Here is a 25539-nt window from a genome sequence, read left to right as displayed (position 1 = left end):
CTGTAAAGTTCACTTGATTTTACAGGAAATGAGTGGCGTGGTAGTTCTCTTACTATCGGAGACGTGTCAGAAAAGTTACAGGACTGGTGTCACAAGTCTAATTATTTCAAACTACAAACTACAAGATTTCCCCTTCAATGTGAGCCAAACGATCAAACAGCACGTCTACAAAAAGATTCGTTCAGTGCACGAGAAGAGGCGATAATGAAGTTGCAGGATAACGTGAGGTGCGTTCAGGGACACTGCGTAAATGGGAGGCAATACCTTCTTCGGTGGTTCTTTTGTAATGCAGTACATAATTGTAAAAATTGTTTACTAGGAAAATTATTAATATCAGTATGTTTTAGTTAAAACTATGTACGATCACACTGTCGTGATATGGTATTTGTTCTGTTCTGTAATGCAAGAATAGATCAAATATTTTGTTAATATAGTCAGCGAGAGCTGTGTGGAATGCAAGGTTATCAATGTCCTTTCACCATCGTTCCTGTCATACTGTGTTGCATGTTTCTGTTTGAACATTAAGGACAAAAGTTTTGTTATTGTTTAAATTCCTCTTTTTAAAAAAGACCAAGCAACACGTTTTTTAGATTGCGGGGTGCAAACTGCAGCTGGATACTATTGTGGACTGAATAAGTGGCAACAATGGGAAAATGACTTTGCCCACCTCCGCAATATAGCGACGTGGTGAAGTACAAATACTTTATTATTGTACCTAAGTTCTCAGGTAATTCTCAGGTACAGGATCTGTACTTTACTTGAGTATTTCTTTTTCTGATGACATTTTACTTTTACTCCCTATTTGAAAACATATAGTTACTTTCTATTCCTTATTTTGTCAAAATAGGCTTGCTACTTTTTTTCAACCTTAGCAGATGACGACACAACATAAAAAAAGTCATATAAATAGAAGGACCTAAAGTCAACTGTGGTCCAGGTCTTGATTAAATGATTGACATGTTGAAGATTTATGAGTGGAAAAAAACAGAGACAGCAGCGACATGGGGGAACGTGAACCAGGGAGCATTAACGATGTCGATGCAACAGATTCAGAGAAGCGAGATATTCCCAATCCAGGGCTTTATTTAAGAGAATTTTTTGATGTTGTCAGCTACAAGAATTATTTATGGTGTATGCGTTGTCTTGTGCCAGGCTAAAAACCACTAGCTTCTGCTGTTCAAAAGTTATACTTCTAATCTAAAAAAACATATAGGTATTTTTTTCCCCCTATTTTGTCAATCAATATGCCGTTCCGCTCATTCTCACAAGGGTCGTGGGGGTGCTGGAGCCTATTATTATTATTATTATTATTATTATTATTAATACACGTATCTGCGCTTCTACTTAAGTACAGAGTGTGAGATTGGGTCCTTATGCCACCTCTAAATTAAAAAGTGAAGAAATCCTATGTTCACGAGATAGTGCAGGTTCCTGACAAAGCTTTTATTTTGAAGGCGGACCGTGGCGGAAGTAGAGTCAAAGTTAACGCTAGCTTCACACTCCTGTCTGCGTATCTAAAATCGATGAGTGATTGGCTGTCTTCTCGGTCAAGATTCCGAGGGTCTATTAACGTGAAAGGTAAACGTCAACCATGTCAAGTAGTCGAAGTGAAATTATATTGTAATTAAAAAAAAGAGAGAGCTCTCCTCGGTACAGTTCACGGTAGCTATGTGACGTTAACTGTCACAGTGGGCGCCTTTGTGTAGGCTTTGGCGTTTTGATATTCTTGGAAGGCTAAAATTTCAGTGTTTTGCTAACGTTAGCTGCCCAAGAGGGGCACTGCCGCTCCGGTATGCAGACAGCCGCCGTACGAGAAGGCGTGCCGGGGCCTGCAGAGGAAAAAACACACCATGTGTGCCAGGGGAGGGGATGAACGTCAAGTCATTCTTCAGTGACATTTAAAAAAAAAAAAAAAAAACAGTAATACACCTGACAAATGCCACTAACAACCGTTGGGTTAATATTGAACCACAAATTGCATTTAACCGTCGTAAACGTGTATTTTTGTAACATAGTTGTCATAATCCTACATTTTCAAAGATTATGTGTAGGCGTGAAGAAAAAGTAAATTTTGTTAAAACTCGACTTGTATAAACTCACATTATAAATATAATAATTCCCCCACGTTTGTGTTTATGACAGGCACTAGCTAGTATTTACCAAATTTCACTATGCACTATAATATGTCCAACTGTTGAATGTTTCTGTACTTTTTGCCAACCAGCTGTTAAGGAGCTAAACGGGAAAATTCAGGTCTTCAACCAACATATTTCCACAGAGCCGGCGGGCAAAAAGTGGGGGGCTCGTGCCTCAGTGTCCCTTCTGGTTCTGCAGCCTCTGCATTTCCAACAATAGTCACTTCTGTGCCTTTCTGTCACTCTGCCAGTCTCTCTGTATCTCTGTGGCAACCGGTTGATGACATCCTCTGACACTCTAAGCTCAGTGGCCACTTTACTCTGAGAACATCCTGTTTGTATGTGCCATAATGATGAGGTACTGTTGATGAATTGTTAAGTGTTTTTGTCTCATGATGTCAAAATGTTAACAGCATGACAAAGAGGACTATTTAAATAGAAATTCTGATTGAACCAGGAAATGTATTGGTCCATTCGTGGATCAAACACCTGTTGTGAATTTTGTTGTTCAGCTCCTTGTTAGAGAACACTAGAACAGCAAGCAAAAAAAATATTGAAACAAGCAACAAATATTGGACATATTCACTCATAAATTTAGAGGTCAAGTTAAATTAACGTGTAAAGGTCATAATTCACTTTAGGTTTATTCCCCGGAAAGCCTTATTATCACTAACGTTTTCTGAGAAGTGCATTTTACATTAGAAAAACAAAACAAAAATATATATATATATTTTTTTACAAAAATAGATGTATTGAAGTAATGATGTTCACGTCGAAATTTACTCACAAATTTACTTAGTGTGAAATCAGGGCCTGTTCAATTGAACATAAAGCTATTATTCTGTATAAATGGGAACAAGTCGACACACAGGTTAATTAGACCTTCTGCCATCTAGTGGAGGGGATATAATTGCTCTGCCTGATATAAATCAGGGTGGGAATCACTGCACTAGACATAAATGCTACGCGTTTGTTTTTTTCCATCAGTAAGTTAATGAGTCACGCCCTATTTTATGGAGGGTGACGTACAATCATGGGACTGTAAAATTGATATTCTGGTGTGGCGTGAATGGCTTCATTGAGACTAAAGCAGCAAAAATGGAAAATCTATTCTTCTAACCAAAGTGGGAAAAAAATGTGGCGGATCATACTTTATTTGTTTGTATAAAAAAAAAAAAAAGAGCCCTTGGTGTTACCCATAACTGCAGCAGAAATTCATTGTATAAACATAAACATGGTGTAATGGCATCACAGTAGAGTTCATGTGTGACGTTAGGCATTATGGTAGTTCAGCCTCAAAGCAGTCCCTTCCCTCCCCCCAGTTGGGTCAATGGGTCGATATCCAAACAGTTTAAGTCCTTCGACATAAGCAGGTTCAATCTACTGAGGTATGATGATTGTCTCTTAACACGTGAAATCTTGTCCATGAAGTAAAACTTTACTAGCCCTTTGTTTCAGGGGTCTATCATGGCCTTGAAAAGAAGAAGGGCTACATCCCCCTCGAGCAGTGTGAGTGGAGGAGATTTCGACGATAGCCAGCCTTCATCCTTAGTGTCTTCAAGTGGGCGAAAGAGGAGAAAGACCTCAAACATTCCAACCGTGGATCCTGTAATCATCCAAGTTCCTCTTTTTTCACATGCAGTCAACCACTGTATGTCAAAGCTGACATAGGTTATAATGGTTGCACGTGTGACTTGTTGCCTTTCAGATTGCTGTGTGCCATGAATTGTACAACACAGTCAGAGACTACAAGGATGACCAAGGCAGGATGCTGTGCGAGCTGTTCATCAGAGCCCCTAAACGAAGGTGAGTGCAAGGCTGGGCTATTATTTAACTTAACTCATTCACTGCCAGCCCTCCCAGTTAACATGGATATTTGACTTCTAAAGCCATCATTGGCCGTGAATCTAACCAACAAGACCCTAACATCATGCACTTTTCATTTCAAGGAACCAGCCAGACTATTACCACGTGGTGTCTCAGCCTATCGACATGATGAAGATTCAGCAGAAATTAAAGATGGAGGAATACGATGACGTCGAACAGCTCACCAGTGACTTTCAGCTCCTGTTTCATAATGCCAAAACATATTATAAGGTAACATCCCATCATAAAGAAGTAGTACTTTGTGGGAACACTTGCCCTGTTTTGATCTAGCATGATTGTACACTAATGTAAAAAGCGACATGCATAAATTAATAATTCCATTATGGCCAGGTTTCCCAATACTTTTGTCCCTGTAGTGGAAAATCATTCTTGAGGAAACCTTTAATTAATTTCTCTCTTGTGAGCAGTCCGATAGTGCTGAGTTCCGAGCAGCCTGCAACCTGTGGGACCTTTACCAACGTACCAAGAATGAATTTGTTCAGCCAGGCGACGATGATGAGGATGATGAGGCCGGCTACGATGCGCAAGACATCCCCAGCGGGTCTACTGAGGATGAGGTCAGTTGAGTACCAATGTCTTGAAGGCAGCTGTTTGTGTCAAACACGAGAGACTCTGGTAGTGTAATGTAATTTCACAAAATTAGGTAAGAACTTTCTGGATAAAAATGTAATACATGTACACAGTAGCTTAGCTCTGTTGTACTATTTTCAATTGCTCAAGTTCTCACAGCTGACTTCATATTGTTCTTTAGAGAGGTACTACAGTAGTTGAAACGGAACGGACAGCACCTCTGCTGGTTGTACCCAAGAAGTGCACTCTTGTTTGTCTCAACTGCTTTAAGACTTAATCAATTCTACACAATCAACTAAATTCTTTATGAATAATTAGTGAATGAATTCATTGATCAATATGCTTATCCTTAATAAGTAGCAAGGTCTTTACAATATTAATATACATTTTTAGTAGTACTTAGTGTTGCGGCTGAGCTGGAGCCTATCCCTGCTGTCTTTAGAAGAGAGGTGGGTTACACCTGCGATTGGTCGCCAGCAAATCACAGGGCACATATAGAAGAACAACCATTCATACCTCAGGACATTTTTGAATCTCCAATGAACCCAACATGCGTGTTTTTGAAATGTGGGAGGAAACCAGAGTACTTGGAGAAAACCCATGCAAGAGTTGCGAGAACATGCAAACTCCCCACAGGAAGAAAACTATGTTAGGCCTTAAATTTTGAATCCAAAACATTGAAAACATTTTGATTTCTATATTTCCTTTTCTAAATGCTGACTACTCACATAATGACAGAGTGCACCGATCTGCTTGAGAGATGTCCTTGAGCATCTCCTCGATGCCGTGGTGACATATGCCGAGCCCTCGGGCCGCCTGGTCAGCGATCTCTTTCAGAGGTTGCCCTCCAAAGCGGTACGAAACTCTTCACTATCATTTAAGATGGAATGAATGACTTTGCTTTGACAACATTTCCTGTTTTGTTTAGCAATATCCAGATTATTATGCAATCATCAAGGAGCCCATAGATTTGAAACTCGTCGCTCAAAAGATTCAGGTATTACAATTCTCTAGTCCAATTCTTCCAATATGCACTTAACTTTACAACCCTTAAAGGTCCTATGCCTTCAGATTTTTACGATTTTTGATAAATTTATGTCCTTTTGTCGTAGATTTGGGTTAAAAATGCCCAAAATGTCAATTTTCAAGCTATTCTAGTTGGCCTTTTTACGCCAGGCAGTTGAAATGGCCGGATCTCTCATTAATATGCGACAAGTAAATAAGCTTTGCTCTGATTGGATCGCTCATCTTCCCCCTCTTTAAATATGGAAAACTACTTCGCTCTGATTGGTTGTTGGCGAATGGCGATATGTCGCTGGCAGGACCAAGCATTTATAGCAAACTCGCATTCATTTAATTAATTGTGTGTGTGTGTGGGTGTGGGTGTGGGTGTGGGTGGGGGGGGGAGTCTGACGATCATCGAGAAAGCAGAATTCACCAAGAGTTGGATTGATCACCCCCTTAATAGGAAACGTGAGCGCCGATTCCCAACTCCACAGAGGAGGGGACGTGTCACGGGGGTGAAGTAAAAGAGAGGAGGTTATTTTGAAAGCGGTTCAATCACTATAATGTCACCATCTCGCGGTGCGACGTTCATCTATCGCCTACATTTTGGCGACAGTGATTACAGTTGCATTCAAAATTATAAATATAGTTAAGTATCGTTGGAAAACAACACACATATGCTTTTGGGTACTGTACAGTGGGGCAAAAAAGTATTTAGTCAGCCACCAATTGTGCAAGTTCTCCCACTTAAAAAGATGAGAAAGCCCTGTAATTTTCATCATAGGTATACCTCACCTATGAGAGACAAAATGAGGAAAGAACATCCAGAAAATCACATTGTCTGATTTTATTATTAGAATGTATGAGCAAATTATGGTGGAAAATAAGTATTTGGTCAATAACAGAAGTTCATCTCAATACTTTGTTATATACCCATTGTTGGTAATGGCAGAGGTCAAACGTTTTGTGTAATTCTCACCAAGGAGGTGTCCAGGAGGCATCCTAATCAGATGCCCAAACCACCTGATCTGGCTCCTTTCAATACGGAGGAGTAGCGGCTCCACTCTGAGCCCCTCCCAAATGACCGAGCCTCTAACCCGATCTCTAAGGGAGAGCCCGGACACCCTGCGGAGGAAACTCATTTCGGCCGCTTGTATCCGGGATCTTGTTCTTTCGTTCACGACCCACAGCTCGTGACCATAAGTGAGGGTAGGAACGTAGATCGACCGGTAAATTGAAAGCTTTACCTTTTGGCTTAGCTTCTTCTTCACCACAACGGACCGATACAAAGTCTGCGTAACTGCAGATGCTGCACCGATCCGCCTGTCCATCACCTGTCACTTGTGAACAAGACCCCAAGATACTTGAATTCCTCCACTTGGGGCAGGATCTCATCCCCGACCCGGAGAGGGCCGACAGAGGACCATGGTCTCAGATTTGGATGTGCTGATTTTCATTCCAACCGCTTCACACTCTGCTGCGAACCACTCCAGTGAGAGTTGGAGATCACGGCTTGATAAAGCCAACAGAACCACATCATCTGCAAAAAGCAGGGATGCAATACTGAGCCCACCAAAAGGGGGCCACCTCTATGCCACGGCTGCGCCTCGAAATTCTGTCCGTAAAAGTTATGAACAGAATCGGTGACAAAGGGCAGCCTTGTCGGAGTCCAACCCTCACTGGAAACGAATCCGACTTACTGCTGGCAATGCGAACAAAACTCTGACACCGGTCGTACAAGGACCGAACAGCCCGTATCAGTGAGTTCGGTACCCATACTCCTGAAGCACCCCCCACAGAACTCCCCGAGGCACACGGTTTGAACAACTTCTCCAAGTCCACAAAACACATGTCGACTGGTTGGGTGAACTCCCATGCACCCTCGAGGACCCAATAGAGGGTGTAGAGCTGGTCCACCTCCTGAATCCGAAATTCGACCTCCCGACAGACCCTCCTCTCCATCACTCCCTGAATAGACCTTACCAGGGAGGCTGAGTAGTGTGATCCCCCTGGAGTTGGAACGCACCCCGCCGCCCCCCTTCTTAAAAAGGGGGACCACCACCCCAGTCTGCCAATCCAGAGGCACTGTCCCCGATGTCCATGCGATGTTGAGGCGTGTCAACCAGGACTTCCCGACAACACCCAGAGCCTTTAGGAACTCCGGGTGGATCTTTTTAACAAACTCGGTGACCTCAACCGTCGAGATAGGAGAGCCCGCCTCTGACACCCCAAACTCTGCTTCCTCATGAGAAGGCGTGTCGGTGGAATTGAAGAGGTCTTCGAAGTATTCCCCCCACCGGCTCACAACGTCCCGAGTCGAGGTCAGTAGCGCCCCATCCCCACTATACACAGTGTTGATGGTGCACTGATTCCCCCTCCTGAGACACCGGATGGTAGAGCAAAATGTCCTCGAAGCCGTCAAGAAGTCTTTCTCCATGGCCTCACCGAACCCCAGGTTTTTGCCTCAGCGATCACCAAAGCGGCATTCCGCTTGGCCAGCCGGTACCCATCAGCTGCCTCAGGAGTCCCACAGGCCAAAAAGGCCCAATAGGACTCTTCCTTCAGCTCGACGGCATCCCTCACCGCCGGTGTCCACCAACGGGTACGGGGGTTGCTGCCACGACCGACCACCTTACGGCCACAGGTCCGGTCGGCCGCCTCAGCAATGGAGGCGCGGAACATGGTCCACTCGGACTCAATGTCCCCCGCCTCCCCCGGAACATGACCAAAGTTCTGTCGGAGGTGGGAGTTGCAACTCCTTCTGACAGGGGTTTCTGCCAAACGTTCCCAGTAGACCCTCACAATATGTTTGGGTCTGCCAGGTTGGACCGGCGTCTTCCCCCGCCATCGGAGCCAACACACCACCAGGTGGTGATCAGTTGGCAGCGCCATCCCTGTCTTCAGTGTTCAAGACATGCGGCCGCAAGTCCGATGACACGACCACAAAGTCGATCATCGAACTGCGGCCCAGGGGGTTCTGGTGCCAAGTGCACATATGGATACCCTATTGCTTGAACATGGTCTTCCTTATGGACAATCCGTGATGAGAATAATAATAATAACAGAACACCACTCGGGTTCTAATCAGGGGGGCCGTTGCTCCCAAGCACGCCCTTCCAGGTTTCACTTTCATTGCCCACGAGAGCATTGAAGGCCCCCAGCAGAACGATGGAGTCCCCAGCGGGAGCGCTCTCCAGCACCCCCTCCAAGGACTCCAAAAAGGGTGGGTACTCTGAACTGCTGTTTGGTGCAAACGCACAAACAACAGTCAGGACCCGTCCCCCCACCCGAAGGCGGAGGGAGGATACCCTCTTGTCCACCGGGGTGAACCCCAATGTACAGGCTTTGAGCTGGGGGGCAATAAGTTTACCCCCACCTGCTTGGCGCCTCTCACCGTGGGCAACTCCAGAGTGGAAGAGAGTCCCACCCCTCTCAAGAGGACTGGTACCAGAGCCCAAGCTGTGTGTGGAGGCGAGCCCGACTATATCTAGTCGGAACGTCTCCACCTCGCACGCCAGCTCGGGCTCCTTCCCCGCCAGAGAAGCGACATTCCACGTACCTCGAGCCAGCTTCTGTAGCCGGGGATCGGATCGCCAAGGTCCCTGCCTTTGGCCACCTCCCGGCTCACATTTCACCCGACCCTTATGGCCCCTCCCACAGGTGGTGAGCCCACGGGAAGGGGGACCCAGGTTACCCTTTCGGGCTGTGCCCGGCCGGGCCCCATGGGTGCAGGCCACCAGGCGCTCGCCTTCGAGCCCCTCCTCCAGGCCTGGTTCCAGAGGGAGGTTCCGGTGACCCGTGTCCGGGCGAGGGAAAACGAGATCCAATATTTTTCATCATCATAAGGGGTCTTTGAGCCGTACTTTGTCTGGTCACTCACCTAGGACCTGTTTGACATGGGTGACCCTGCCAGAGGCATAAAGCCCCAGACAACTTAGCTCCTAGGTTCATTGGGACACACAAACCCCTCCACCACGATAAGGTCACGGCTCAAGGAGGGGTTCTGATGGCGTTGGACCTTTAATGAGGTTAATGATCAATCAATGTTTTTGGTTTAAGATGGGCCACTACAGGAGCGTTACTGCCATGGCTAAAGATATCGATTTATTGGTCAGAAATGCCAAAATTTACAATGAGCCTGGATCACAGGTCTTTAAGGTGAGTGTATAATACACCAGAGACTGATGCTTAGCGCATGGACATTTGAAGGCAAGTTTTTTGTTTCTTACATTGCATTTGTGTTCAGGATGCAAATACCATTAAAAAGATTTTTGCACAAAAGAAGTCAGAGATTGAACACGGAGAACCAATCAAGTCCAGCATTCGTATCAGGTACTAAACAACAACAATAATAAGGCGGATTATGTGAATAAATAATTTCTCATGTATTCAAAATTTATTTTATTGTTCCACTTCCATCCCTAGGAATAGGAGGTTTGCTCAGGGTGAGCGCCTCTCTGCGATTAGCATGGCTCTTCAGTATGAAAGTGACGAGGACGGAATACTTTCTGGTACTTGTTGGCATCATTTTAAAATAGACATGCGCATCATTTCAGTAATGACTAAGACGGGAGCAATTGCTATCACCTGTTTGTCTCTTCCCCCATTGCTCAGGGTCTGTTCACTATGACGAGGGGGAGTCTGAGGCTGAGAGTTTGACCACTAACATCGACATGAGCAACCCCATTTTCCAGCTGTATGAAGCTGTACGCGGTGCCAGGAACAACCAGGGCCTCCTGATTTCTGAACCTTTCCAGGAGCTGCCCTCTAGGAAGGAATACCCAGACTACTACCAGCAGATCACGCAGCCCTTGTGCCTCCATCAGATCAAGTATGAAAAAAAAGTACCTTTGTGCGTCTAGTGCCAAACCTAATTTTTCTGTTTGAAACATAATAGGCCATAAAGGTCTATCTTTGTAGGAATCTGAGCTTAATATTGTTAGATTCAATTGGAAGAAGAAACAATAGGCTGTCAGTGACCAGAACACGGGAGTTCTCCCATTTACTTTATGTAATTTTCATTGAATTAGTTTGACTTGAATTTTAGTTCTATATATTCAGATATATATATATATATATATATATATATATATATATATTATATATATAATAATATTCAGAGGAAATAAATAAATAGTCGTTTAGAGAGTTTGTACTTTTCACGTAGGAACATTACAAAGTATACCATAATAACATTTAGGTGTAAATTCATTATGCATATCATTTGTACGTCGTCATCTTTGATTCACCAGCAGTGTCTCCCTTTATCTTCCACTCTTTTGGCATCACATTTGCTCATTTTGCAGTATAGTATGTCTAGTGCGCTCCCCAAATGTGAGAGCCTATTATTCCCCACAGGAACAAGATGAAGAACAATGAGTATGACAGTGTTGAGCCTATGGACTCTGATCTAACGCTAATGTTTGACAATGCCAAGCGTTACAATCTTCCCCACTCCTCCATCTACAAGCGGGCACTTAAATTGCAGCACATTCAGCAGGTCAGTCTCAGTGTCCTATTTTCACATTTTGGTTGAGTTGAAAAGTGAGTCGTGAATCTACATTGATTGTATTCTGCCTAGATAAAGCGAAAGGAGCTTTTTCAGAGAGATGACGACGATGGAGACAGCATGCTTTCCTGTGCCACCTCTGACACCAGTAGCACTAAGAGAAAAAGGTCCTAATTGTCACACTTTCTGTACGTGCGATTTGACTTTCGCGTACATGACAGCTTTTTGTTGGCCTTGTTACAGTCACAAGAAGAATACAAAGAAAAATCGAATGAAAGCTCTTTTTGCTTCGGTCACCGACGCACGGGAGGCGGGCACTAGCAGGCGACTTTGTGACCTCTTTATGGTAAAGCCCTCCAAGAAGGACTACCCCGATTACTACAAGATCATCCTGGAGCCCATGGACTTGAAAACCATCGAGCACAATATCCGGTCAGACAAGTACCTCAGTCAAGATGCCATGGTAGAGGATATGAAGCTGATGTTCCGCAATGCTCGACACTACAATGAAGAGGGCTCACAGGTTACAAGAGTTAACACTGACATATTCTTTACTTGCTTTATTGATTATTTGTATGTAAAAAGATTGTTTTTGTTTTCCAGGTCTTCAATGATGCTGATGTGCTCGAAAAAATAATGACAGACAGACGCAAGGATCTTGGACCAGTGACAGATGAGGATGACATAGTGTCCTCAAAGATGAAAATAAGTAGGTGACTTAAAAACTTTAAACACACTCTTAAAAACAACGCAAATGGTGGATTCTTCTTTTATCGTACGAAACGTTCAACCAGAGACCACATCTTCATATATTTGTATCAGTGGTGAACGGTTAGGGACAGCAAGGCCTTCTCTGCTAGCCTAAATTCTCTCAGAAACACTGACCCACATTTACAACCTAAATTCTAATATTTGTTCCATTAAATTGTATTTATTCATTACCAGTGGTCAATTCTCTACATTACATAGCGTTTCTCTCTGTTGCACTCCTTCCATTATGTGGATGTGGTTAGACTTTTCGTCCACTTATGATTTAGCCTCTTATTGTATATACTGCTCTAAATTGTCTTGGGCCTTCAGAATCAGTAATGCTGGCAGATGTCACTTAGACAAAATGAAGTTTCTTTAACCAGTTAGATTTCAAATTTACCTCAGAGGGCCAGCAGTCACACAATAAGGTCTGAATTTTTTGTCCTCTAATTGGTTGGTCAGATCAAGCCAAGTTTGACTAGCAAAACACTTCTTTTGCAATCTGCACGCTTTAATACATTTAATAATCAGCATCTCTGCTGAGTATGTTGTATTTTATATGAAGTTTTTATGTTTTTGCGATTAGATAAATATTGATTCTAAACTGCTCCACAAGATGTATGTGACACAGTTAGGGGCTGTTATATTGCTTTTTTGTATAGTATCGATGGTTTTTAGAATTGCAATGTGACAGTAGTAGTAATAAGAATCAGAATCATCTTTATTTGCCAAGTATGTCCAAAAAACACGCAAGGAATTTGTCTCTGGTAGTTGGAGTAATAAGTTGGTAGTTTGGTAATAAGCGGTGGATTAAGTCTGTTAAGAACCCACTAAATGCCCAGGTACCAAATGCACGTCCCTCCACTGATTTGTAGGAATATAAAATTCTATATCGTACCATCAATATCTATGTGTGGGAACATCTATCACTAATCAATTTCTTTACTTTTAGGAAAGACAAACATGACTCTGAAGAAATCAAAGTATCTTACACCCTTACAACAGAAGCTGAATGAGTTGTATGAGTCTGTCAAGAACTACACAGACAAGCGTGGCCGTCGCCTCAGCACGATCTTCCTGCGCCTTCCATCTCGTGCTGAGCTGCCTGATTACTACATAGCTATCAAGAAACCGGTGGACATGGAGAAGATCAAGAGCCACATGTTAGCCAATAAATATCAGGATGTAGATGCACTGGTAGAGGACTTGGTGCTCATGTTCAACAATGCATGTACGTACAATGAGCCTGAGTCGCTGATTTACCGGGATGCTCTAGTCCTGCACCGTGTGCTTCTGGAGACGAGGCACGCCCTGGAGGGAGGTGAGGACGCTTACGTGCCAGATGTGCCTCGCCTCATCCAGGAGCTCATCCGCAGCCTCTTTGTCTCGGTGCTCGGCCACCAAGATGATGAGGGCCGTTGCTACAGCGATTCTCTGGCCGAGATCCCTGCCATTGATCCTGCAAACCCAGAGAAGCCCCCTCTCAATTTTGAGATAATCAGAAAGAATGTCGATGGAGGTCGCTATATGAGGCTGGATGTATTTCAGGACCACATGTTTGAAGTTTTGGAAAAGGCCAGACATCTAAATAGGTAAAATACTGTCGACCATTTTGCACAAGAACATGTCACGTGCAGGGATCTTAATTTTTGTATAATTTGTTGTTACAGGACAGACTCTGAAATCTTTGAAGATGCCGTCGAGCTGCTGCAGTTCTTCATCAGGATCCGAGATGAGCTGTGTAAGAATGGAGAGATTTTGATGTCTCCTGCACTGAGCTATACGTCCAAACATCTGCATAATGATGTGGATAAAGAAAAGAAACAAAAACTCCCTAAAGAGATTGAGGAGGACAAAGTCAAGAGAGAAGAGGAAAAAATGGGTATTTTACTTTATACACATTTGAAATCATTGTATATTTAATTCGTGTTTCGCAACCTTTATTGAGCCAATTAATAATTTTCGGACCAATTAGATGAAATTGGATAATTTACCACTGCTCACCCCATTATCTCCCATGGCACACAAGTAATTGCGCCACGACACAGTGGTTGGGAATCACTGTTTGCCTAGCATATCACTGCATACAGTCCCCTCCAAAGGTATTGCGATGGCAAGGTCAATTCCTTTGATCTTGTTTTATACTGAAGACATTTGGGTTTCAGATCAAAAGATGAATATGAGACAAAAGTTCAGAATTCCACCTTTTATTTTATGGTATTCGTATCTAGATGTGTTAAACAACTCAGGACAGAGCGCCTTTTGTTTGAAGCCAACCACTTATCAAGTGAACAAAAGTCTTGGAACAGACAGTATTAAATTAACTTAAAGTGAATAAGATTTAATATTTGGCAGCATAACCCTTACTTGCAATAACTGCATCAAGCCTGCGACCCATTGACTTCACTGGACTGTTGCATTCTTCATTTGAAATGATTTTCCTGGCCTTAAGTGCAGCGTCTTTCAGTTCTTGTTTGTTTCTGGGGGTCTCTCCCTGCAGTCTCATCTTCAGTAGGTAAAATGCATGCTCTATTGGGTTAAGGTCCGGTGATTGACTTGGCCATTCTAAGACCTTCCACTTTTTTTGTTGTTGTGTTGGCAGTGTGTTTTGGGTCATTGTCTTGTTGCATGATGAAGCTTCTGCCGATTAGTTTAGATGCATTTTTCTGTAAATTGCCAGACAAAATGTTTTTTAAACTTCATTCTGCTGCCACCACCATGAGTTACATCATCAATAAAGACTAATGAGCCTGTTCCAGAAGCAACCATGTAAGCCCAAGCCATGACATTACCTTCACCATGTTTCACAGATGAGCTTGTGTTATTTTGGATCATAAGCAGATCCTGTCTTTGTGCATACTTTGGCTTTTCCATCACTTTGGTCGAGGTTAATCTTGGTCTCATCAGTCCCTAAAACTTTGTTCCAAAACCTTTGTGGCTCATCTGTGTACTTCTTTGCAAAATCCAATCTGGCCTTCCGATTCTTTTTGCTGATGAATGGTTTGCATCTTGTGGTATGGCCTGCATATTTCGTCTCTTGAAGACTTCTTCGAACAGTGGATTGTGATATTTTCAGCCCTGCCCTGTGGAGGTTGGCAGTGATGTCACTGACTGTTGTCTTTGGGTGTTTCTTCAGAATCATAATCAGAATAATATTTATTTGCAAAGTCTGTCCAAAAAACAGACACACAAGGAATTTGTCTCCGGAAGTTAGAGCCGCTCTAGTACGACAACAGAGAGTCAATTGACAGAGAACACTTTTGAGACATAAAGACATTGAGAAAAAAAGTCACTGGGCAATAAAGGGTTGCTAGTTATCTGGTAATGCCGGTACAAGTTTATTTATTTATTTATTTTTTTGACAATTGTGCAAAAAGATGCAGAGTCCTCTAGCACTGAGAGCAGTTTGAATGACTAATATAGCAATAGTCCAGTGCAATGACCATTGTGCAAAGGACGCCGGGACTTCAAGGAGTATATGCAGTTTAAAGTGAATAGTAGCGCAATAATCTGGGACAATGTTGATTGTGCAAATGTCGCAGATACTCCTCAGTCAGTGTGGAAGTGGAGCAGATGCTACTCTGGCAAGAGTGGCCAGTATTGGTCAACAACACAGCTCTCACAATATTTCTGTCATCAACTGCTGTTGATGTCTGTTGCTCAGTACACCAGTAGTTTCTTTCTTTTTCAGGACATTCAAAATCGTTGTATTGGCTATGCCCATTGTTTGTGCAATAACTCTGATCGATTTTCCCTCTTCTCTCAGCTTCAAAATGGTTAGCTTTTCTCCCATAGACAGCTATGTGCTCTTCATGTTTGCTTAACAGCAAATGCAGCCAAAGCCAAAAACAACCACTATCTAATGTGTCAGCAGTCAATCTAAAAGGCAAAACCTGAGCAACTAGAAACATCCATCAGTCACCTGTTCCAATACTTTTGCTCACTTGAAAAGTGGGTGGCTTCAAACAAAGGGTGCTCTGTCCTGAGTTGTTTAACACATCTACATGTAAATACCATGAAATTAAAGCTGTAATTCTGAACGTTTGTCTCATATTCATCGTTTGATCTGAAACTCAAATGTCTTCAGTACACAATAAAAACAAAGGAATTGACCTTGCCGTTCCGATACTTTTGGAAGGGACTGTATCTATACAGGTGTTGTTAAGAGAGTATGCTGTGTATTTTCAGAAGCTGAAAAGCGGGAGGAATCTGTCGGAGCCTCCTGGCAGCTGAGCTCACAGCGCACATACAGTCAAGACTGCAGCTTCAAAGACAGCATGTACTGTGTTGGAGACTATGTTTATGTGGAGCCTGCTGAGCCAAACCTGCGGCCTCACATCATCTACATCGAACGCCTGTGGCAAGACGACACTGGTCAGTCTCTGTAATCTGAAGATAATTTGTGCAAAAAAAACTATGGTGTTTTTATTTGCACACAGTGCCCTCTTTCTGTGTGCTTGCTTGTTTATCATTATTCAATGATTTCAGGTGAGAAATGGCTCTATGGATGCTGGTTCTACAGGCCAAATGAAACGTTCCATGTCGCTACACGAAAGTTCTTGGAGAAGGAAGTATTTAAGAGTGACTATTACAACAAAGCACGCATCAGCAAGATTTTAGGCAAATGTGTGGTAATGTTTGTGAAGGTAACCATTCTCATCCATGTGTCACCTGAGCAACAGCTGTGTAATGTATGTTAGATGCATGTTAACAGTTTTTATGTGGTGCGGGATTTCAGGACTACTTCAAACTTTCCCCAGAAGGCTTCAGGGCAGAGGACGTCCATGTCTGCGAGTCACGCTACTCTGCCAAGTCCAAGTCCTTCAAGAAGATCAAGTTGTGGACCATGCCCTTGAGCTCGGTTCGCTTTGTCCCAAGAGAAGTGCCTCTTCCTGTTGTACGGGTGGCATCCATATTTGCCCCGAAAGAAGAGAGAGACGAGAAACTAACAGAAATTACAGATGAAACCAAAGTGATAGAATGTAGCACCATATGCAAGGTAAACCCCTTTTTCTATTGAGATGTTTAGAATTCACATGCCCCTTTCCAGTACTACCTTTTATTTCTGCAGGAGAGGGAAGATGTTCCTTTGGAGATGACTAACGGGGAAGCAGGATGCCAATACTATGAACAGCTTTGCCATAACAACCTGTGGCTGAAAGTTGGAGACTGCGTCTATATTGGCTCTCATGGACTAGTGCGCCATCGCGTGGGCAGGTGGAGTAAATGTGTTGGTCCATGTATAAATCAATCAGCTTTGGAAGCAATTGGACGTATCTAACCAGAGGTTCAAGTAAATCACATGCGTATATGCAAGTCCTAAGTTAGCCTTATGGAGAACCAGGACACCCCACAACGGTCTCAAGGCTTATCCTTCAAGTTTCAAGCAAGTCCCAAGTCACTGTGCCAGTAATCAAGCATGTCGAGTCCCCACTAAATTGCAAGCAAGTCTAATTATTACTTGGGTTAACAAGTCATAAGTAAACTTATACATCCTTGCTCAGTCACAACATACGCAGAACAAAAATATTAAGGCAAAACCTTTTTGCTTCCATTTTTTAAGAGGTGAACTCAAAGATATACAACTTTTTATATGTACTTGAAAGGTTTATTTCTCTCAAATATTGCTAACAAATTTGTTGAAATCTGTTTGTGAGCATATCTCCTTTGCCAAAATAATACAGCCACCTCACCTGTGGCAAATCAAGATGTTGATAAGACCGCATGATCATTGCGCATGTGTGTTTTAGGTTGGCCATTTTAAAATGTGCACTGTAACTGTATTGAAAAATAACTTCTTTTTTTTCCCCCCAGATACAAAACATTACCTTGACTATGCAGATTTTCTGATGTAAACATGAAAGACTTGTCAACTCACGTGGTTCAATCTAAGTCAAGTCAGGTCTTATGAATACTGTGTCAGAGTCTTTAAAATTTTATTGGAGCAAGTCACAAGTCCTATCTCACTGGCCTGGAGACTAGTTGGCAACTCGATGCCAAGGGTTTTCTTCTCTATATGCTCACAGTATAGAAAAAGCTTAACATCGCTTAATGTCACAAAACTGCGATCAACTGTCATAAAAATGTATTTGTACATCCCTACGTGTGCCCACTCCAACCTCTGAAAATATCAGAACAATCGCCCCAATATTTTGGATTTTATGGACAATAAAGCATTTTTCTCAATTATAGAGGACTGAACCAGTATCTGTGCTCCGGCGGGTGAGCGCGGACGGCCACCAACGAAACTTCGGGACATGTCACCATTTGAGAGTTGAGAGAGATGTGAGATTATTTGCCCAGCCCGTACGTTAAAAGTGTAAATAGTTTTGTCTGAATTGCGAGCTGTTATTAAGCTAGTAAGTCTGCATTAATAAATTACCTGTGGATAGCAATGTCTCCTCCTTGTAGGCAACCAAACACTATTAAATTTCCAACTCTATATTAAAAAAACACCACAAAAACACATAATATACTTTATATATTTATTTACCGAATATATAGACTTGAGTTGGTTGTGATGTTGTCTGGAGACGTCTCCCAGACATGGTCGGGTGAGAGCGCAAGCAATATTTTGGTCTCCCCGGGTCCTGGAGTCTTGGCTGAGTCTCCACCAGTGAGAGTCTGAGGACTTAGGGGTCTGACTCGAGTCAAGTCATCCGACTCGAGACCCCAACCTTTGCATCTCATCTGTATCCATGTTATTCATGTGCCCTTGATTCCAGTGGGCATAAAAGATTATCTGCTCCCTAACATGAAACTTAAACTTTGTTGTACAGGATTGAAAAAATGTGGATGCGAGATGGAGCCGGCTACTTTTTTGGCCCAATCTTCATCCATCCAGAGGAAACGGAGCATGAACCCACTAAAATGTTCTACAAGAAGGAAGTTTTTCTAAGCAACCTTGAAGAAGCTTGTCCCATGACCTGCATCATAGGTAACCTTCATACAGTATCTACAGCAGGTTTCCCAACATGCTGTATCAGCGATTCTAATTTATCTAATGTATTAACTTCATAGTTATGTTTCATGCATATTTCTTGTCTCAAAGGGAAGTGCGTGGTGTCATCCTTCAAAGAGTACCTATCTTGTCGGCCAACTGAAGTGCCTGAAGAGAATGTCCTGCTCTGTGAGAGTCGTTATATCGAAAGTGAGAGGCAAATGAAGCGGTTCAAAGGACTCAAACGCTTTTCATCATCCGGAAAGGTGGTGGAGGATGAAATCTACTATTTTAGGTAACAACAAGGATTTTATACCTCCGGAATACACTGGATTTCGCCGCTACCAAGCTTTATAAAGAAACATGTCCATATACACCAACAGTGCTTAAGATGTCAACATGGGCCAAAAAACAGTTTTTCCTTCATTAATCTTGATGACATTTTTAGTCAAAGGGTGGATGGAGCAGTAGAGAATGACTTTGTTTAGCATTATGCTGTTCAACATGCCCAGATCAAAGATTCTCATTTCATTTGGCAACACTAATTACTTTATTGGGTTCCTTTCTGTTCTGGCGTTTATATGAATGTATTGACCTCTATATTTTTCTCACATAGGAAACTTATAAGTCCCCCAAAGGAGCCGTCACCTTTGCTAGACAGGAAAATTGAGGAACTGGAGGCCAAGTTTGCTGATATGACAGATGAGGAGCTAGAGGAGCTTGGGGATGATGACAGTGAGCTCGATCATTCTCTTCGGCAGATGCATTCTTCTATGTGTAGTGACATGGATATAATGACTTACACTCCCCCACAGGTCAGGCTTGTTGTGGGTTAATTCAATTGGTCAAAGAAGGAACAGTTAACTGTTTAGCTTGTAGCATTTTTCGCGATGTGCTCTCCTGTGTATGCACAGTCAACCAAATCTCTAAAGGGTCTTTCCAAGAAAGAGGGCTCAAAACGAAAGATCAACATGAGCGGATACATCCTGTTCAGCAGCGAGATGCGGGCCGTCATTAAAGCCCGGCACCCAGATTTCTCCTTTGGCGAGCTGAGCCGTCTCGTTGGCACAGAGTGGAGGAACCTGGAAAGTTCTAGGAAAGCAGAGTATGAAGGTGAGGAGCGCCATGAAGAAATGTGTTCATTGATACAGTTGCTTATGCTGGTGAAATGTATAAAAGAAAATGTCACATTTGTCCTTGGTGTGTTGCAGAGCGAGCAGCTAAAGTGGCCGAGCAGCAGGAGCGTGACAGGACCCAGTTTATGACATCCCCACGTGCAGGTACCCCAGTAGGGGCACTGATAGGAGTGGTGCCTGCTCCGACCCCCATGGGGATGCTAAATCCTGGCTTGACGCCTGTGTCAGGTAACCCCTCAGAGTTGCAGATGGATTCTCAGCGTATAGAGGGCTGGACTAACAAGCTTCCCTGCTTGATTTACTCACATCTTATCACATTAGCATGTTTGTGTTGTAATAGGTTGCCTAATTTACAAAACACTGGCCAAGCTCAAGCCTTAAATGGAGAACAACAAACTCCATACTCCATTTGTTGGCAAACTTAACATGGTTGGAATCATGAATTCATGTAACTGAGTCATCTTCATTTGATCTTTATATATATATATATATATATATATATATATATATATACACACACACATATAAAATATAATATAAAAGCTTTGAATATATGAAGTGTTGTTGCATGCCATGAGAATAGGGACTGCTGAGCTAATTTGGATCATCACCAAACAATACGCCTTATACAGTGCCACTAGAAATTATTCACATCCCTTCACGTTTTCCACATTTTGCTTTTACAGACTTATCCTTAAGCAGATTTGAGTATAGTTTTCCTTAAAAAAATCTACATAAAATATCCCATAATGACAAAGTAAAAACATATTTTCAGACATTTGTGTAGTTTTATAAAAACATTTATACATTCAAACATAATAGGTACATACATAAGTATTGACACCCTTTGCTATGACATTCAAACTAAAGCTCAGGTGCATCTGATTTCCACTGGTCTTCCTTGAGATGCTTCTACAACTTGAATAAAGTCCACCTGTGGTAAATTCAGTTGATTGAACATCATTTGGAATGGCACACACCTGTTTATATAAGATCTCATAGTTGGCAGTGCATATCAGAGCAAAAACCAAGCAATGAAGTCTAGGAACTTGTCTGCAGACCTCAGAGACCGGATTGTGTCAAGGCACAAATCTGGGGAAGGATACAAAAGAATTTCAGCAGCATTGAAGGTCCCGAAAAGCACTGTGGTCTCGGGTATTCGGAAATGGAAGACGTTTGGAACCTCCAGGAAGGACCCTTCCTAGATCTGGCCGTCCGATCAAGCTGAGTAACTGGGCAAGAAGGGCCTTGGTCAGCGAGATGAACAATAACCCTATGGTCACTAAGGCAGAGCTCAAGTGTTACCTTGCAAAAATAGGAGAACCATCCAGGAGGTCAACCATTACTAACGCACTCCACAAATCAGGCCTTTATGGTAGAATGGCCAGACGGAAGCCAATTCTCACTTAACCCAAAGCACACGGCCAAGATAACAAAGGTGTAGCTTCAGGAGCAGCCTGTGAATGTCCTTGAGTGGCTCAGCTAGAGCCCAGACTTGAAAACAATCGAACATCTGTGGAAAGACCTAAAAATGGCTGTCTACTAACGCTGCCCATCCAACCTGACTGATCTTGAGAGGATCTGCAGAGAAGAATGGGAGAAAATGCGCCAAAACAGGCTGTGCCGAGCTCGTAGAGACATACCCAAGAAAACTGTAGGCTGTGATTGCTGCTAAAGGTGCTTCATCAAAATATTAAGCCAAGGGTGTGAACACTTATGTACCTATTATATTTACATTTTCAATAAATTTGCACAACTGTCTAAAAATAAGTATTTATTTTGTCATTGTGGGATATTTTATGTTGATTTAAAAAAAAAAAAAAAAAAAAAAAAAACTATACTAAATCCAGTTTTAGAATAAATCTAACAGCAAAATGGGGAAAACGTGAAGGGGTCTGAACACTTTCTGGTGGCAGTGTAAGTACCCAACATATTCCTACTCCTACCTTCCTGCATATTCCCGACTATAGTCATAATATTCAATGTTTTATTCACTCAGAAATTAAAGGGGAGTTTTCAGTGTTAAAAACTGCCAGCAATATTTGAATATATTTTTCAATAATACCCCCCATCCCCTCGAGTCTTTGACCAAAGCCGCCCCCCTCACTAATATGCACAAGCATGATACTCAATCAAGACCATTCGTAATGGCATCCAATTATAGAAGTGCGTAGTTTTGATAAATAGTCACAAAGTACTCATTTCCTGCGTTTTACAAAATAGTAGTGCTAGCAGTACTAAGATAACATTAGTAATGTAAACACGCCGACGTTGGCCTCTGCTGCTATGTTTGTAACAAGACTTATTTGTAATGAAATGTTACCATAACTGTCAATGTTATCAGTTTAAGTTACATTTTATGGAACGTATAATCAATAAAAAAAAATCAAGAAGAAGTGATAAACGCACCAGAAATATTGCTAATTTGGCGTCGTTTCTGAATCTTCAGCTGCCTGTGGTCCCTTAGTTTTGCTTCTGCTTGCTGGTCATATGCCTCGTCGGTCACGCCTTCTGTCTCTGATTGGTTGTTTTTCCTCAGGCGCAATGGTTTGTTAGAAATCTAATTAGAGGCACAAGACGGGGCCAGAGAAGGCAGATTTTTTTCCACAGGTAATTTGACTCATGTACTACTGTCAGGTTATAATGGCAGTTTTAACAGCTATGACAAAAGGAGTGGTTGTTTTTTATTTGCAAACTCCCCTTTAAAGAACAAATAAACTATTTTAATGAAGGGAAAAATTAATGGGTTCCTCTTTGACCAATCCAAATCGCTCTGCAAGGATATTTTTTTCTATAATCTGATTTACTAACACAATCATTGATGGGAAAAATCCTTGGCTGAGGCAACAAGGGCTTCAATGTAGTTTTTCTTTAGTGACTTTTATATTGCATTCACCCCCATGAGTGAATATCAATTAACATGTAATGCATGCTTTTAGTGTTGCATGAGTAACTGATGCATGTTGCTGTGTTTTGTGTTGCTGCTCTTCATTCTTAAGAAGGTATGATGGGTGCATGTAGGTCAGCTATGATACCCAAAGGAATGGTTAGTATGACTGGCGAACCACCACATCACACGGGGGAGCCTTTATATCCCCAGCGTTCGCTGCTCGCTATGCCTGGGTTCCCTGGAATCCCATATTTCGGTAAGAGTGCCATCATCGCCACCACGCCTGCCACACAGTTGCTTCCTTGTTTGCCATTCTAATTTGCTGGAGGGGCTACCTGTACCAAAAGGCTGTGACCCTTATTTGATGACGACTGACTGATTACAGCACGTGTAATTTTCTTAAAAGCAGAACATATTTTTCCCCCCACAATCTTAATACAAGCAAATTAACAAGTAAGCATTACATTTTTGATAATGGGCGTTCCCAAGATTTTTAATGTTGCCAAGATGACATTAACTGAATTGCAGTAATGGGTTCTGTGAGTGGTTATCTTTGTATTGAATACCTCAGGTATCAACGGTATGTGTGGTGAAACTGGAACAGCAAACATACATGGATCCCAGGTAATAACTTACTAGTAACCCTAAATGTAATATTCATTTCATGTCATTCTCCAATTTTGCTGAAATTAATATATGAATGGTTTTATTTCAAACATGATGTTCTAAAGTAAAAGCAAACAATCAAAGTAGTCAAATAATACTAAAATAAACAAACAAAACAAAAATACAAATTTAACATGTTTGAAAAGGAGCAGGAAGAAGCATAATATATTTAATCCAACCCTTGCTCCACTGGTCAGTTGAAATAATGTCCTATCCAATTTCTGCATACATAAACAAAATTTGTACTCCATCCATTTTCTGAGCCGTTTCTCCTCACTAGGGTCGCGGGCGTGCTGGAGCTTATCCCAGCTGTCATCGGGCAGGAGGCGGGGTACACCCTGAACTGGTTGCCAGCCAATCGCAGGGCACATACAAACAAACAACCATTTGCACTCACATTCACACCTACGGGCAATTTAGAGTCTCCAATTAATGCATGTTTTTGGGATGTGGGAGGAAACTGGAGTGCCCGGAGAAAACCCACGCAGGCATGGGGAGAACATGCTAACTCCACACAGGCGGAGCCGGGGATTGAACCCGGGTCCTCAGAACTGTGATGCTGACGCTCTAACCAGTCGTCCACCGTGCAGCCAAAATTTTTACTCATACATTCATATATGAAAACAATATTTTCATATAAATATATATATATATATTTACAAACAATATCACGATAGCCTTAACGCTCAAGTGACAACCCAAGTGATAGTTGGTAGTGACGAAATGCTCTCAGTCCTCAATTGTTTCATTGTATTTTTTTTTTTTAGATGAGTTTGATGGGTCCTGGGCAACAGGCTCCCCCACCATACCCAGGACAAGGCCAGGCTGCCCTTCAGCAGCCCTCCACCCCGTTGTTTGTGTCCCCTCCAGCCAAGTCCCAGAGGCTTCTCCACTCTGATGCTTACCTCAGCTACATAGAGGGTCTAACTGCTGAGTCACCTACTGTGAGCAAGTGGGACCAAACACTTTCAGGTCTTTTTACCTCTCTACATAAAATAATTTACAAATGCTGGAACAATCAAGTTGAACAGGCAACATGAATGTATGACTGTAATGTGTATTTTGCCTTTTAGTTAAAAAACATGATGTGCGCCTGACAAAAGAGCAGGAAAGTAGATTGCCATCCCACTGGCTGAAGAGTAAAGGAGCCCACAAGACAATGGCTGATGCACTTTGGCGACTGCGTGACCTGATGCTACGAGATACGCTGAACATTCGCTACACACACAACCTGTAGCGTGGTCGTAATCTGAGCCTCTGTTCTCAGACCTGTGAGACAGGGATGGGGTTATGCTCACTAAAAATGTTTAACTTTGTTTTGTTATGATGAAAGATATGTGGTTAAGTTTACAGAGGTTGCTTATCGAAGCAAATTTTCATTTAACATTTCAGATGTACTGTTCCAAGTGCAATATTGTTAGAACTGTCATTCTGTGATGAATGCCTTCATGTGTTGTCTTTTTTTCATTTTATGTTTGTTTCATTGATGTGTATTATAAAACAATGTTGCCTGGTTGTGACCAAATTGCAGATTTATTTGGCTCAAATTCAAAGTGTGTGTTTGAGTTCTTCAATGCCTAACATGAGCCAAAAAGGACATCCTTGTACATATTTGAACTTACTATTTTTTAAGTCTTAAGTCATTAACTGTTTCTTTCTTTGATTAAATTTGTAAATTAAATAGTCCAATTACATCCAAGGAAACCTGAATTATCATCTATAACGTTGGTAACGCCAGTGCCAAAAAGGCAGAACAAGCATTTTATTTTCAATATCCATCCATCCATTTTCTGTACTGTTGATCCTCACTAGGGTCGCGGGCGTGCTGGAGCCTATTCCAGCTATCTTCGGGCCAGAGGCGGCGTACACCCTGAACGGGTCGCCAGCCCATCGCAGGGCACATATAAACGAACAACCAGTCGCACTCACATTCACACCTATGGGCAATTTAGACTCTTCAATTAACCTACCATGCATGTTTTTGGGATGTGGGAGGAAACGGGAGAAAACCCAAGCCGGATGCGCTAACCAGTCGTCCACCGTGCCGCCTA

The 25539-nt window shown here is 42.4% G+C and overlaps 1 protein-coding gene across 3 annotated transcripts; it reads left to right on the top strand.

Annotated features, from left to right (window-relative positions):
- The first annotated feature begins 1514 nt into the window (after positions 1–1514).
- On the top strand, positions 1515–25035 carry pbrm1 (polybromo 1). 3 transcript variants are annotated; one of them, XM_061687041.1, is made up of 30 exons: positions 1515–1578; positions 3581–3743; positions 3844–3941; positions 4085–4232; positions 4430–4579; positions 5331–5447; positions 5521–5589; positions 9657–9755; positions 9844–9929; positions 10023–10108; positions 10212–10428; positions 10956–11097; positions 11179–11273; positions 11350–11629; positions 11710–11815; positions 12809–13448; positions 13527–13738; positions 16045–16230; positions 16345–16502; positions 16595–16855; positions 16928–17073; positions 18636–18793; positions 18908–19091; positions 19413–19611; positions 19711–19909; positions 20008–20160; positions 22932–23078; positions 23394–23446; positions 24256–24460; positions 24562–25035. In XM_061687041.1, exons 2-30 carry the CDS (start codon positions 3603–3605, stop codon positions 24723–24725), a joined length of 4899 nt encoding a protein of 1632 aa, XP_061543025.1. In that variant the 5' UTR covers positions 1515–1578; positions 3581–3602; the 3' UTR covers positions 24726–25035. The 3 variants fall into 3 exon arrangements, with proteins under 3 accessions (XP_061543025.1, XP_061543026.1, XP_061543027.1); XM_061687042.1 differs by lacking the exon at positions 22932–23078 and having other exon boundaries at positions 20008–20076; XM_061687043.1 differs by lacking the exons at positions 5331–5447; positions 5521–5589; positions 9657–9755.
- The last annotated feature ends 504 nt before the right edge of the window (positions 25036–25539 follow it).

This window comes from Phycodurus eques, chromosome 10 (genome assembly GCF_024500275.1).
Source record: "Phycodurus eques isolate BA_2022a chromosome 10, UOR_Pequ_1.1, whole genome shotgun sequence".
In the NCBI taxonomy this organism is placed as follows: Eukaryota; Metazoa; Chordata; class Actinopteri; order Syngnathiformes; family Syngnathidae; genus Phycodurus; species Phycodurus eques.
This window is presented reverse-complemented; position numbering and strand designations above follow the sequence as displayed.